We start from the raw sequence: 15,130 nt of genomic DNA, 5'->3' as shown, positions 1-15,130 counted from the left end.
TAGCCGCAGCAAGAGAACGAGTGAGCTCCGCAGCCCTGCTTGCCCGTCTCAGCACCTCATCCAAGGACAGCTCAAATCCTAGACCAGCTATACACACCCTGCAGCTATACACACCAGGAAGCCTACAGCTGTACACACCAGGAAGCCTGCAGCTGTACACACCAGGAAGCCTGCAGCTGTACACACCAGGAAGCCTGCAGCTATACACACCAGAAAGCCTGCAGCTGTACACACCAGGAAGCCTGCAGTTGTACACACCAGGAAGCCTGCAGCTATACACACCAGGAAGCCTGTAGCTATACACACCAGGAAGCCTGCAGCTGTACACACCAGGAAGCCTGCATACCTCCTCATCTACGTTGCTTTGACGCACAATCTCTTTTGAGAAGATGTTGAGTGACTGTTTCAGAATGGACCAATTTCACAGCTCTCTCCAAACTGAGGAAAATATATTCCCACTTCTGCTCAGGTCTAAAACTGATTTGATTTTTCCATCTATCAAATAAATCGGTTTCTTGATCTACACATAAATTGTATCTTGGGTTTCAAAGTCAGTTGTACCCACTGGGTTTAAATGGATTTTCAATGTTCTTACTCAAAGAGAGACTGACATTGTAATAAACATATTCCTTTATTTAAACGGTGGCCACCAGAGTAGATTGCATTTGTTTTTTTAATGACTTGATAACGGTGAATGCGCACAAACAGAGCTGTTGCTATGATCTTTGGGGACATCTTTGGGCAGTCATTTCATGTCAGTGTGAAATAAGTTTGGTTTTTATCAGAGTTTACTACATTTTCTTGATTTAATTATAAACATTGTTTTACTGGGATCAGGATACAGCTCAGGGGCAGGGTGCTTTGATGAACAAAGCCTTAGCTCAATCCTTGGGATTACAAACAGGAAGTCCAATGAGTTATCCAAATGTGCATAATAGAAATAAGATGCTTTGTATTTCACATGTATACACAGTTGCTTTGAATTAAACACATCTTTCTCCTTTTGCTTTCCTGTGTCCATTTCCTGACTGTGGGCTAACATGCTAACACAAAGGCCAGTACCTCTGACACAGTGTTCATTGTGCCCTGACTTCCACAAGACCAAGAAGCTACACTCTCATAAAAGCTGTCTGATGTAGTCATTATAATTAGGAAAAAGTTTAAAGACACTTGCAGTGTATTTGGCATAATTCTAACACCTCTCTGGATGTTTTAACTTTACATAGTGAGCTTATAAGTTTCAAGAATGCTGCTCTGCTGAACGTTGATGAGGCAGATACTCCTGATAAAATTTCCCATGGCCTGAGGTCAGTATTTCTATTTTAGTCAAGCTTCAAGAATGGCATATATAGCTTGATCATGCTAGCCCTTTTTGTACTGGGAATACTTTTATTCCTGCCCCTCATGTCAAAGCTTGTCTTTAACAACATCAACATGTTGGCAGCCAAAGTACATGGCTTGAATCTGATAATGGACCCCCAGACAGGGTCATTAAATTAACAGGCTGGCAAGCCAAGAATGAGTACGATTCTGCACAGAGCCTTACCAACCTAAGACAGAAGTGAATTGCTTTTGATAATGCATATTCCATGATGGGTAAGGAAGGTATTCTTGTCAGAAAGACCTAAGACAGGCTCAGTATTGTTAATGAAATAAAAAAGGGGGAGAGGCAGAGAGCCATTGGTGCTGCTTGGCAAGAATCTGACATGGGCCAAGGACAAAGAAATGGGCTGCTTGGCAGGAATATGACATTGACCAAAGACAAGGATGTAGGCTTCAGGCAGGAATCTGACATTAGACTAGAACATAAAAAGGAACTTCAGACAGGAATTTAAATCTTAGGCTAGAACAAAGAAGTAATTTCAGATAGGAATCTAATTTTTAGGCTAGAACAAGGAAGTAGGCTTCAGACATGAAAATGACTTTAGGCTGGGACAGGGAAATTGGCTCAGATATTTTGATCATCCTGATAAGCCCTTAGAAACAGTGATCATGGGAGTGATCACGGAATTTTGCTTATTGCCTTGCCTGTTCTTTTACTATTTGTGTTTATTGTCTTGCTTGTTCCTTGACTATTTGTATCCATTGTATTGCTAATCCCTCAACCTAGAACTTACCTTAATACTTGCATGTAATTAAAATGGTATAAAAGCAAAAAATTGGAGGAGGGATGGGATGGGGGATTCTAAGGAGGGGAAATGGGGAAAGGGTGTGACATCTGAAATGTAAATAAATAAAATATCCAATAAAAGAAAAAGAAAAAACCTGTCTGATACAGAATCAGCTATTCATCAGTGTTTTGTGTTCATATGAGAAAAGAGCAGGAGCCCTGGCACCTAAGAAGAAAAGGAAATCAGACACAAGTAAATCACATCCTTGGAAGAGACAACACTATACAAAGCCAGGCTGAGTTCAAACTCCAGAGCCCTAGAAGACACTCATTCAAGAATGAGTCGAAGCAGTTCTCTTGCCTAAGTATAAACCAACTCTCTCTGTAGAGAAAAGGCTGAAGGCTAGTAGTATGTTATGTCATCTGTTTTATCTAGGTGATTAATTCTCCAGTGGAGGTGTATTGTGTCCCACGAGATGCCTAGCAATGTCCAGAAATGGGTTTGGTGGCCCAAAGTGGGCGTGTCCGTGTGATTTAAGCTGGCACTATAGTGGTATGTGCAGGAACATTTATAAACGTTCTACCATGCACAGCATGGACCCCTACCACCAAGAGGCATTTGATTCAAACATGAGAGTGTGAGAGAGGCTGGCACCACATTGTAATAGCATGGAGGTGGGGCCATGGCTCAAGCATAACATGCCTGTGTCAATCAGTAGTCTTCTTCAACAGTATACCAAGTGATCATAAGGGAAGATATACCTTCTAGAACAAACACTTCTCTGGGTTTCATCCTAGTCCCTCTCTGGGGAACTGAGTTGAGCAGTACTTGAGAGTTCAATAAGAAAAACTGAGAGATTGTGATAACAAGTCAGTACGGTGTATTCAGGTAAACAATAACATTGTGTGTTCCTGGAGCAGCTTAGAATAAGAGAGGCTGGGTGGATTTTCTGTTTCCTGGAGGCATCACCAGTACAAACTAAAATATTTTTGGGGGATTCTTGGGATTGTAATTTTGCATTGCAAACCTCATTACTCAGATGTGTAGTGATGAACACAGTGTAAAGCTGCAGAACTATGGCCCGTGTTTTTCTGTGTTAAAGGAACACGTCAGGAAAGCTTCGAGAAGGGAATTGCTTAACCACTATCAATCCCTGCAGAAGGCAGCTAAGGTGATAATTTTAGGATCCTTAAACCGGGGTAAGTTTGTAGAATTAAAAATGAACACATTTCTTGGCTTTAAAAGTGTTTTTTTTTAAACAAGTACTTAGCTTTTTAAGTTCAAAAAGATGTAGCCTTTACTTGTACTATTTTCTAATGCCCATGAAAGGACGTTTTCTTTGTCTTCCTTTTAGGGATTATCAAACCAGACTGTGCTGTGCTTTTCATCAATATAGAATATCTGTTCTCTAGAGTTCTTCTGGACGGTAAATTTGAACTCTGTGCCAGCATGAAGAACCATCTAAAACTTGGTGTGGATGGAAACATTTAACAAAGATTTTTGTCAACAATATTGAGTCCCGCTGATTCTCTAGGCTGTCTCAATTTGGATCAACCTTTGCAAAAACTGCACATTCGGAACTTTGGTCTCCACCAAGAAGGTTTAAGTGGGTTGTGCTGTCTGCCATGTGATCTGTTGTCCCCTCCTGTTTGACTCTGGTTCTTTTTTTATAAAGAAGGGGATAACTTCTCGTTCACTAAGGAAATGTTCTCTAAGTAGCCATGTTATCTTCAGGTCATTATAAATCTCTTAGCAAGTCCTTTTCTCCCTTAGTTTAACTGCTAGACATCTTTTGAGTGGACTTCAGCACACAGTCTAGCATGTGTACAAGCCTTTGTGGCATGAAAGTCCTAGTTTTAATTGTATCTCACTTATTAATCATCAAAATCTCCCTTAAATACTGCCTAGAAAAAAATATGAACTTTTGTAGCTTTAAATTATTGTGGTTTTTATTTATGGGAAGTTGGAATCGATTGTGTGAATATTATCTTTTATTTGTAATTGAATTTTAACTGGAAATGAAAAAGTTTGGATTATGGCTGGGGGTGTAGCTTAGTCATCGATGTGTTTGCTCACCTTACATTCAGGAGGCCCTGCATACTATTGCCTGGACTACATAAACCATGCATGACAGGAAATGCTTATAATCTCAGCATTTAGGAACAGAGACAAGGTCATCCTCAGCTATGTCATAAGTTCAAGGTCAGCCTGGGATATGTGAAACCCTGTCCAAAAAAAAAAAAAAAAAACCAAAAACAAAACAAAAACAAAAAACTCTCACATCAGGAGAACTCTGGGTGGATTAAAAATTAAAATGTTTAATACTAAATAAGGTGTTACTGTGTTTTCCTATTTTAAAGGTAGAGATGTGTGAAGGTCGTAATCATTACAGGATGAACAGGCAAGAGGAGGAGGACCAGGAACTCACTGATTCTCAAACACTGTTTTCATCATTCACTGAGAGCAAAGAAATTTGGAAGAATGCACTAAGATTTATCGTCCACAGGTTTCTGAAAAAATAAGAGAAGACCTACAACTGAACACAAACTGATTCTTATTTCAGTTGCTTGGAACTGTTCTTGCTTTCAGCAATAATTTTCTATATGTCTAGATACATGCACTTTGAACTCGTCCGTTTAAACAATTGGAATAGCATCAAAATGTCTACCATGGGTTCTAATTAAGACTATCTACTGATTTCTACAATGATTTTTGAATTTCTGTATTTACTTAGATTTTAACTCAGACATACATTGACCTTTGTTTATAATTTTATGTTACTGTAGGGTTCTATCTTCTCTACCTATGGTAGTTTCCTTAAACAATACAATCCAGTCTCATTAGCTTTAAATATCACCTATATACCAGTGGCTTTCAACTACATTTTTTTTCTTGTCTGATGCTGCCTACTTAACAAAGACCTTAGAGGACAGGTTGGTCCCACAAACTCAGCTAGGGAGCCCTGGAGCTCTTGATTTTACCTCACAGCCCACAATGAGCCTGTGGTGTAAAACATCAACACTCAACCGTTTCTCCACACACTTGTTTATTGGATCAAGCAAGTCAGACAGCTTTCCACATCACCTGTTAAGCATTCTTGGTTCTGCATCCTCGAAGCAGCTTGTCATCCTCTTGGCTGCTGGTCCCTGAGCTCATCATCCATAGTCATCACCCAGACTGCTGCTTTATCTTCCCTGCACCTAGAGTGTCAGTCTGTGACACTGTCTCAAGAAACACCTACCTGGTGATTTCCCTCCTTCTCCATGATCAAAAAAAAAAAAAAAAACCTTCAAAATCTGACCCTCCCATCCTCAAAGTCAGCTCCCTCCTTTTTTTTTTCTTTTTCCTGTACTCTTACATCCAGATACTTTTGCTATTTTCCAGGATCTGAACATTCCAAGCACTTGCCATTTCTGCCTTAGATCCTTCCATGGCTCCCTCTGTACCCTCAGTCGGGTTGATTGAGAAACCTTTTCTGACAATATGGAGGTGATACCCTCACGCCTTTATCATTCTTTGATGTTGTTTGGCTCGTTTTTTTTTTTTTTTTTTTGGCAGCCTCTTCAGCCCTGATAATATGCATTTACTTTTTTTTTAATCTGCTGATCCCCATGAATTTGTATGAAGCTTGTAAATGTTCATTCCCCACTAGGTCCCTGCTGACTAAGCTGGGCCCGGTTTTAACAGCAACCAGGTGAAGATGCGGCATGGGCTGCTTTAATCTATGTAAATGAAGCACGCTGATCCATACAAATGACTATCCAGAGCACCAAACCACACAAAGTAGTGTATTTATGAACTGGTTTTCCTTAGCATACTTGGTGCCTTGGTGTCTGGTAATTGACGCTAACCATTTTTGTTACAATCTAGCGTATTGCAAATCAGCATACGAAGGTCATAATCTCCTATAAAAAATTCGCTAATTGTTCAAGAGCTTCAGACGGTATAGACCTATGGGGAGGAGGGCAGCAGGAAGGGGCAGAGGGGAAACTGTGGCGCTAGCTAGCATACACAGTTTGTTATGCCTTGTTTTACGAAGGAACCATCAATGTAGTGGCAAACTGCATTCCTTATTTCCTCTAAATTCTGTTCTCAAGCACAATCACCTTGTCACTCAGCACTTTGACTTAGTACCAGCAAGTGCTTTAAACGTAGGAGTCAAAATAGTTATTGTGATGGCACCGACAGGTAGGACACACTGAATAGGCAGGGGCAAGAGGATCATGGCTTCAGAGTCAGTCCAGGCTACACATTCTAAAGGCTACAAGGATGGCACAAGGGTTAGGAGCACATGCTGTTTTTGCAGAGAACCTGAGTGTGATTCTCAGTTGTCACATCCAGTGGCTCACAATCACCTATAACTCCAGCCCCACGGAGATTCTACAACCTCTTCTAGATTCTGTGAGCACCTACACACATAAGCACATAGCCATGCACAAATGCATATACATAAGCTTAATTAAAAATGAAAATCAGCTTTTTTAAGAAATCAAAATTTTAGTGTGGACCTAGGCCCCTAACCATATGTAACAGTTGTGCAGTTTGGTCTTCATGTGGGACACCTAACAGCAGGATCAGGCAGGGACTGTCTCTGACTCTGTTGCCTGACTTTGAATCCCTTCCCTCTAACTGGGCTACCTTGTCTAGCCTCAGTAGAAGATGATACACCTAGTCCTACTGCATCTTGATATGCCAAAGCAGGTTGATATCTGTGAGAGGCCTTCCCTTTTCTGAAGACAGGGATGAGACAGATAAGGAGAACAGAGGAGAAAGAGAGGAACTGGGAGGAAAGGAGGGAGGGGAATCTTCAATAGGAATGTAAAGTAAATAAATTAATGAATGAAAATTTAAAATTAAAAAAGAATCAAAATAAATACCTTACATATCCCCAAATGTCACTCGGTCCCCATATTTGATCAGATATCAAATATGTGTTGTGAGAGGATGAAATAAAATAATCATTTAATGGATGATTCATATCTTGGTACACTGTTTTACACTGCTCTTTAAACAGTAGACATTCTGATGAAAACATGTATCTTGCAAAACCTTCAATTGACATCTGCCGTTCATTCTTTACTATAAAAATAAAAATAAGTAAGAAGGACGCAGGTATACCATCAATAACTTACAACTGTCATATAGCATTTCTAAACCTAGTAGTAGAACATATTTATAACATAGAAATGTAGAGTTAATATTCATTTATTTCTAAATCCTTTGGGGAAATAAATTCTTTTTATCCACGCATGTGCCTGCGTCTGGTTGTCTGTATATAAACACATTCATGCTGGTGCCTGCAGAGGCTGAAAGAAGGTACTGGATCCTTTGTAACTGGAGTTACAGATGGTTGTGAGCCATCATGTAGGTGCTGGGACTCAGGTCCTTTAAAAGAGCAGCAAGGGCTCCTAACTGCTGAGCCATCTCTTCAGCCTTGAGAAACAAATTTTTCTAGTTCATTTAGTTTGACCATATTAACAGCCAAGCATACATGATTTTGTTACCTTTGATTTTGTTTGATTTTACAAATATGTATGAGAATGTCTGTTATAGGGGAATGAGCTTCTGTGTCTGCATAAGTCTCCAAGAGCAGAGCATTTTGTGATACCATCACCAGTCCACTGCTAACTCCGGTCATCACCTCAACTCAGCTCGTGGAGATACAAAGCTCTGGTTAGCTTTCTTTCTGTACTTAATATGGAAAGATTCACACAGCATATCTTTTGTTGTTTTTTTAAAGATTTTTACATTTTTAATTTATGTGCATATACATGCATCACAAATAAATGTATGTGCACATGAATACATGTATATGCTTTTTAAAGATTTTCTTTTATTCTTGTGTGTGTGTGTGTGTGTGTGTGTGTGTGTGTGTGTGTGTGTGTGTTTTAATGCCTGATTTTCTTTGCTCTCTTGGTGAGATTTATTCCTGTGTCTGCATCCACTGGTATGTGGCTCGTTCCCACAGTCTCCTAGAGAATTTCACTGGATGAGTGTGCTTTGCTTCACTTGTACATTCTATCCTTCATGAGCATGTGACCTCATATGAGAAACTGCCCCAAACAGGACTGATGGACATAACTAGTACACGTCTCGAGGAGTGAGCACACATTTCTGCTCCATGCAGGATGGACTATGATCACATACCTCTAATGATCTCTGAAAGTCTTACCCACTTAATGTGCACCAAAACTATTAACATGTGCTCTGGATCCTCTGAATTTGTTTGCTATGTGACCTGGAGGATGCTGGTTAATCTCTTCCAATGCATGAGAGGTGGTTACGAGAAAGCTCACCCCATGAACAGAGTGTTTAGCTCTGTAAATGTCCAGTGCTACCGTTGCTGTTGACTTGTTCAGCTCAAAAGGAAAGTAGAAAAGCACATTCATGTTAGACTAAAGTTGGGCCTTTCGTTTTAGAGTGTGGGCTTTTCACTTTGACTAGTCGCTGGTCCTTTTACTTAGACTAGGGTCTAGTCCTTAGAAACCAAGTCAGTTTCTAGCAATTAGTCCTTCAGAAGTATGCATAACACTAAGATTAGCTTTGTTTACAAAAGGAGAATAAATAGGGGGAGGAAGCAATAGAAGCCCAAACGTAAGTAAAAAGTGCTAAGTAGCCATTAAAACTGATGTGTCATAAAAATATAGTGATATATAAACAAATATAGTGATATAAAAATATAGTGATATACATAAGTCATGCAATGTGTATGGCATTGAATGGAAGGGGAAAGACAGCTTTCAAAACACTGTCACTGGAAGAAAATCAAACTAAAACAAATCCTGCTGTTGCTATTTTAGCCAAACAAAAATAAAATCTAGAAGAAACCACCTAAAATTTTATAAACACACACACACAGTTTCAAAGCCGCATAAATCCACCAATATGGAGATGTTTCAGAACAAAAGCACTATGCAACATAACGGTAATGGTTTGCGTTAATTTATTCATTGGATTTGGCTTGCAGTCCTTTTGAACTCTTGAATAATTAAATAAGTGCATTTAATAATGAATAGAAAACAAGGGACTAGGGAGATGGCTCCTTTGGTGGTGTTTGCTGTTTAAACATCAAGGCGTGAGTTCAAACTCCAGCACTCATGTCAGAAATTGAAAGGCATGCCTTTAATCCCAGCACTGTAGAGGCAAAGGCTGGAAGATCCCTGGGGCTTGATTGTCACAAACCTGGCCAAGCTAGACACCTCCAGATTCTGTGAGAGACCCTACCTCAGAAAATAAGGTGGCATCCAACATCAACCTCTGTACGCACATGTGCACAAATGAACACATGCACATGCAGTAAAAGGATACAGTAGAAATCAAAATTATTTCCTGTCACTTAAAACCTCTAGATTAAGATCTCACAAGACGGCTCAGTAGACAAAAGTACTTGATAGGTAAGCCTGTGTTTCATCCCTGGAACCCACCAGAAAAGGAGAGAAGAGTATGAACTCTTGAAAACTGTCTTCCTCCACACACATGTTCAAACACACACACACAGAGACACACACACACACTCATCACACAAACAAGATATTCTACAAATACTTTCTAAAAGTAATGAAAATTAATCTCTGTGGCGTCTGAAAGGCTAATTTGGTACATCTGAGATAAAATCGGGGAATTGAGCAGTATTGAAGACTGTAAGATCATTGGCTGAGACTAACCTGATCAGTGATTACACTAATATGTAGAAGTCTTGACTGTATAGGACAGTGTCTACAATGGGTAAGAATTCAGAAGTTGAAAGGAGAACAAGGCAATGTCCAAATTAAATGAAAATACAGCCCCACGGTGTTGATCACTGCCCTTTTGTATCTGTAATTTACCACCCAGAGATAACAGGGCAGAGTGACTCTTTTATAATGTCCGCTAAGTCAAAGCTACTACAAGTACTCATCAGCAAACAACTGTTTCTGACCAACAGCAACTGAAGGGATTTAGCCAGACCATCCATCAACTCACGACGTCCTTAGAGAAAGCTTGCTATTACTAAAAAGAAAAGGTCAGCCGAACTTTCCAGCCAGTGCCAGTGACAGAGCTGTTAGCTACTTTACCTACTGATGCAAGTTCTGTATGTTTTTGCAAAGGCAACAAAGGTCAACAGTGTTCAGGCCAAGCTGGGTCTAGTATGGTACTTCATCATGTCAGTACCGCGAGCACCGTCCTCTCAATATGCATAACATTATCCGGATGCTGCAGCCTGAACTCTGGCCTACAAGGCCCTCCATCATTTGCCTCTGCCTGTCTGTGAAACTCCCCTCCCCCTCGTGCCTCAAGTTCTAACCACCCTCACCAGGGTAGATTCTCCCTGAAGTAAGATGAAAATTAATGCAGAGACTCTCAACTAGTCAACATGCAGAGAATAAGAGGTTGTGGCATTCCCTAGCCCTGAATAGGATATACATATCACGCTGATCTCCATCAGGCTCAGAGATCTTTGGGGCAGAAGAGATGGAAAACTTTGTCAGAGGCAGGGGTGGTAGTTGACACCAAGAAAAGACTGTTTTTCAGGCAGCTACATAGGTGAATTCATGCCATGCTGTAAGCTCACTGCCACAAACTCCTGTTCCTCTGACACACACACACACACACATATTGTGACAAACTGCCCTGCCACATGTATAGGACAACAGGGCAAATCATGGGCCAAGACATCTAAAAACAGGGGTCAACTTCAAGGTCTTCTCATTATAAACTGTTCATATCAGGTGTAGGGTACAGTGATGGAAAGCCAGCATATATGTAGACAACAGTGTTGATCAAGGGGCAGATCACAATTTTGTACATGTGTTTTCATGTAATTCCAACATACCCATTCCAAAGGCTCATAATTTCTGATTTAAACATACTTAAATAACAGAATGCTTAAGATGGCAGACTGCCTATAATTGTTTTATTTCAGTTTTTGACTTCATTATACCCATCACACCACACACACGTTATATATATATATATAACTTCTGAGTATGTGCACATATGTATATGTCTGTATTTATATGTGCACATGTATATATCTGTACAAATGTGTGTGTGCATACACATATGTGCATGTGTGTGTATATGTGTGCATGTGTCTGTGCACTTGCATCATGACACAAATGTGGAAAGCCAAGGATGCCTTACAGAAATAGTTCATTCTCTCCTTTCACCGTGTGGGTTTCAGAGATCAAACACAAGTCACCAGGCTTGGCTTCGAGTACTTTTAACAGCTGAGCCATCTCAATGGCCCTTCAAGATACTTTCCTTTAGAGGCACAGGTAATAGAACTGTCATCTTGCTTTCACAGTCAAGGATCTGAACACTTCAGAAGTTCAGTTAAAAGTAGAGATGTAGCCAACTGAGTAGAGATGGGCGCCATTGCTGCACATTACAGATTCAGAAAGAAATGTGTATATAATCGATGAAATACAAAAACAACATTTATCTTCCCTAGAAGCTCATCCACACTAAAATTTTAATTTGATGGTCATAATTTACAAGAGCTCTTCCAAATGAGTACGTGGACAGGCTTTAACGGGTTTTAACTGTAAGCAGCTTACCTTCTTCAATGGGCTCGTACTTCCGGATGATCTCTGCTAAAACATACTGATCTATCTCCATCTCATACTGCTCTTGGGTTAGAAACTCAGTCAGACTGTTCTCAGACAGAAGTTTCCTATTTTCAGTATACGTGTTGAAAATCTCGGTAATTTCTTCTCTGTGTACAATACATCGATAGATGGCTTTAAACTCTTCGATGGTGATTCGTCCTTGGTTCTGTCTGTCATTTTCCTACTAAAAAAAAATGACTGGTGGGATCACAGCGGAAGAATGGAAAACACAAAGGAAAGGTCACAGTATTCGTATACAAGACGGTGATTCATACAAGTTAAAACTCACGCTGCATCCTTCCTGAAGATAAAATGCATTAACCTGTGAAAGGGTTAATCAGAGATCAAGGTCAAAGGTCAAGACAGAGAGAACATAGGAAGGGCTGTGGAGAATGATAAAGATTGTGAATTGCTTTTCAATTAAGTATTTCCTTCATGTGGTCCACTCCATTTCAGTTCCTTCCTTAAACCAGGCTATGCCATGGTCACATGTTCAGGATTGATAGCCTGGACAATAAATGTCAGACACATTCAGGATTGTGGTGGACCGTGGAGGCTGCAGTCATTAAGAAGCACCTTGAAAAAAGTCTCAGCAATTATGGTAGGGTCTGAGACAGGAAAAAAACAGATGGGTTCTACCAAGAAAGAGTGGGTTCATCTGGCAGTTGTGAGAGATTTATATTTAAACCCTATGAGATAAAAGATCAGGACACAGGCTGGGCTCAGGTTTAAAAAACAAAACATAAAACCACTCTGCCATCCTGAAAATATCTAGCCAAAGTAGAAACATGGGGCTGGGACGCTGGCTCAGCTTGTGGGTGCCTACCCACCACACATGAGGCTCTAATTTCAATCCCCAGTACCACATACATTTGATGTAATAGTGCATGTCCATAAATGTCCATAATGGCAGAATAAGCTTATTAGAGCAGGAGGATCAGAATGAAATTCAAGGTCATCCTTAGCTACACGCAAATTCAAGGACAGAGACTGGCTACAAGTGACACTGCCTCAGAATATTAATTAATTAAAATTTCAAAAAAATAAATTAAAAGGCAGAAGCTGCATGATTATTTATTAATGACGGGAAGACATGGAAAACTGCAGAAAATGGAGTTCAAGTAGGAAATGGTAAACATATAAATAACATAAAAAAACAGTTATCAGTGAAATTATGAAAGAATTCAGAAGGGCTTGAAGTTGCAAGGTTTATAATCACAGTAGCAGAATCATCATTTCAAATGAACAAATAAAAAAACTCACAAGAGGACAGAAAGCTCAACTTAGGACTTACAGTTTCAAAAAAAAAAAAAACTCTGTCAGAACGTATATGGACTCTCTCAACCCACTGTAAACACTTTGAATACAGAGATCCCCTGGTTGGGGGGCCATCAGGTTGAGGTAAAACCTGACAGGAATGACTTTGTCTCTCAAATCCCAAAGTGTGGTGGTATAATTGGATGCACAAGTTAAACTAACTGGGTTTCTTATTTTTACCTGAAAAAGAGGAATAGATGGCCCCGCCCATGCCGTCAGGCTGAGGCGAGAACAAAAACCCTGCACCAAATTGTAGAACCGAATCGGGTGACTTGTCAAGTATTATCTATGTCTGCTCCCCGACATCCTCCATGTGCCTCATCTTTTGAAGTGTTTCCTATGAAGTATGCAACACTGAAGACCCCCTGGGGTGTGACAGGAGATAGGCACACTGGAAATCACCCTTTCATTTCACTGGGAAGACTTTTCCGGTTGGGGGAAGGAGAGTGGTATCAGAGATGTGTCTACAAAAGAGTGTAGGAAGCAATCTGAGCTGGGAGTGAAAAGGGAAGGGTGGGTATCCACTCAGGGGGATGCTGGGATGCTGCCCCGCCAACTAAGGACCCCCTTGGAAAAGCAGTGCTCAGCCACTGTGCCAATGAAAAGGGGGATGGGACAAGTTTTGAAGCAAAGCCACTATCTGTGTTTCACAACTCATATCCTGAGTCTCAAGGGTACTGGAAATCATACAGCACCTTCAAATTAAGGAAGCTCAAAATGAAACATTTTGTCACTTAGTAAACTAGCATGGTTCCAATTATCAGTTTGGAATTCTGGAACTTGAGGTCCCTAACAGTGAATATTAAATAATAGACCTGTCTCACTCAACTCTTCATTAAAAAAATCTTAATTAAAAAACTGTATAATTCAAAGTGAGCCTGTACTCAGAAACATTTTTGTTACACTTGATTATATAAATCAAAACTTCTAGATGTTTTACCTAGACGTTACCCACCGAGTCACACACATTTTGTTCCGTTCAATCAAGATACAAACCTCGAATGTCCTCTGCTGACTTTATTTTTCTAATGTACATCCCCCCCCCCCCGGGTAATTGAAAGTTGCCATTTGGTATGTTAAAAAGTTGGAGTAGAGACCAAACAAAATCTCACAAAAGCCATAGAGCTGTTTCGACTAATCCATACCAAAAGACCATTGTGGCTTCCAAATCATAGTACCAAAAGTAAAAGCTACAAAAGATAATCAGGATTGCACCATTGAACGGGGGCGGGGGGTTAATAGACAGGGAAACGGCGAGGGAGAACAGGAGAGAGAGAGAGACAATGAGAAGATTCAAGCCTTAGGTTAAGATATAGGACACCAGAGTTTCAGGATCGCTGTATTATTATATCCCCTGTAAAAAGTGTCCCCAAGCTGAAAACCTGATCACTTCATCCTTCTCTTCAATTTTCTGAATTCCCTTGTCTTCATGACACCCTACATATACTGTGTATATATTGCCATAGGACCTTGAAGATGTCACTGGCAGTCTCTGCTCTGTCGCTCTTGTACCTCACACAGTAGGTGCTCTGAATTATTGTTCCACGGCACCGATACTCTGCTGTCCCCTGTGTGGTAGAAGCTGACCTCTTGGTGTGTGACGTCATTCTTCGACTTCTTAATCTGCTAGGGTCTGCTAATCTGTAGAATCTGTATGTTCTGTAAGTGGTTTTTAAGTGGTAAGTATATTTAGTTATTAATATGACCCAGCTAGCCCCCCAATAATCAAGGCAGAGTCCTATGAATTCTTAAGTCATCTTTAGCACAATTGCTGGGCGAATTACCACTAATCTATTTCTCTATTCACTAGACTGCTAATTCCCAGCTGCGCTCCCCCAAGTACATGCTGTTAGGGTCTTGCTGGGTTATTTCTGTTCCATCAGCTTCTCCTCAGGGCATTTTACTTGGCCACATGCTCCTGGTCCATCTGGTCTAATGGAGAATTTCTGTTCTTTTTCTCCCTCCTTCTCCTCTCTCTACCTTCCTCTTCCTTTTCCTCTTCTTCTGGTCCCTATCTGTGACCCCAGCTCAATAAATGAAATCCTGACTACCTTTACTCTCCCCAGTAAAATTAGCTGTAGCCACTTTTATTTAACCAATGGCTGTAAATTG

At 40.3% G+C, this 15,130-nt stretch overlaps 1 protein-coding gene across 1 annotated transcript in view; it reads right to left on the bottom strand.

Annotated features, from left to right (window-relative positions):
• The window catches only part of Plcz1 (phospholipase C zeta 1), a 53,704-nt gene that overhangs the window by 27,311 nt on the left and 11,263 nt on the right, over window positions 1–15,130 (bottom strand). The window contains exons 4-5 of the mRNA XM_028781066.1: window positions 11,651–11,882; window positions 6,989–7,190 (exon numbers count right to left, since the gene is read on the bottom strand). Of these exons, the coding sequence (XP_028636899.1) occupies window positions 6,989–7,190; window positions 11,651–11,882 (434 nt within the window). The remainder of the gene's footprint in view (window positions 1–6,988; window positions 7,191–11,650; window positions 11,883–15,130) is intronic.

The sequence above is a fragment of the Grammomys surdaster genome, unplaced genomic scaffold (genome assembly GCF_004785775.1).
Source record: "Grammomys surdaster isolate TR1022 unplaced genomic scaffold, NIH_TR_1.0 373, whole genome shotgun sequence".
NCBI classification, from domain to species: domain Eukaryota; kingdom Metazoa; phylum Chordata; class Mammalia; order Rodentia; family Muridae; genus Grammomys; species Grammomys surdaster.
This window is presented reverse-complemented; position numbering and strand designations above follow the sequence as displayed.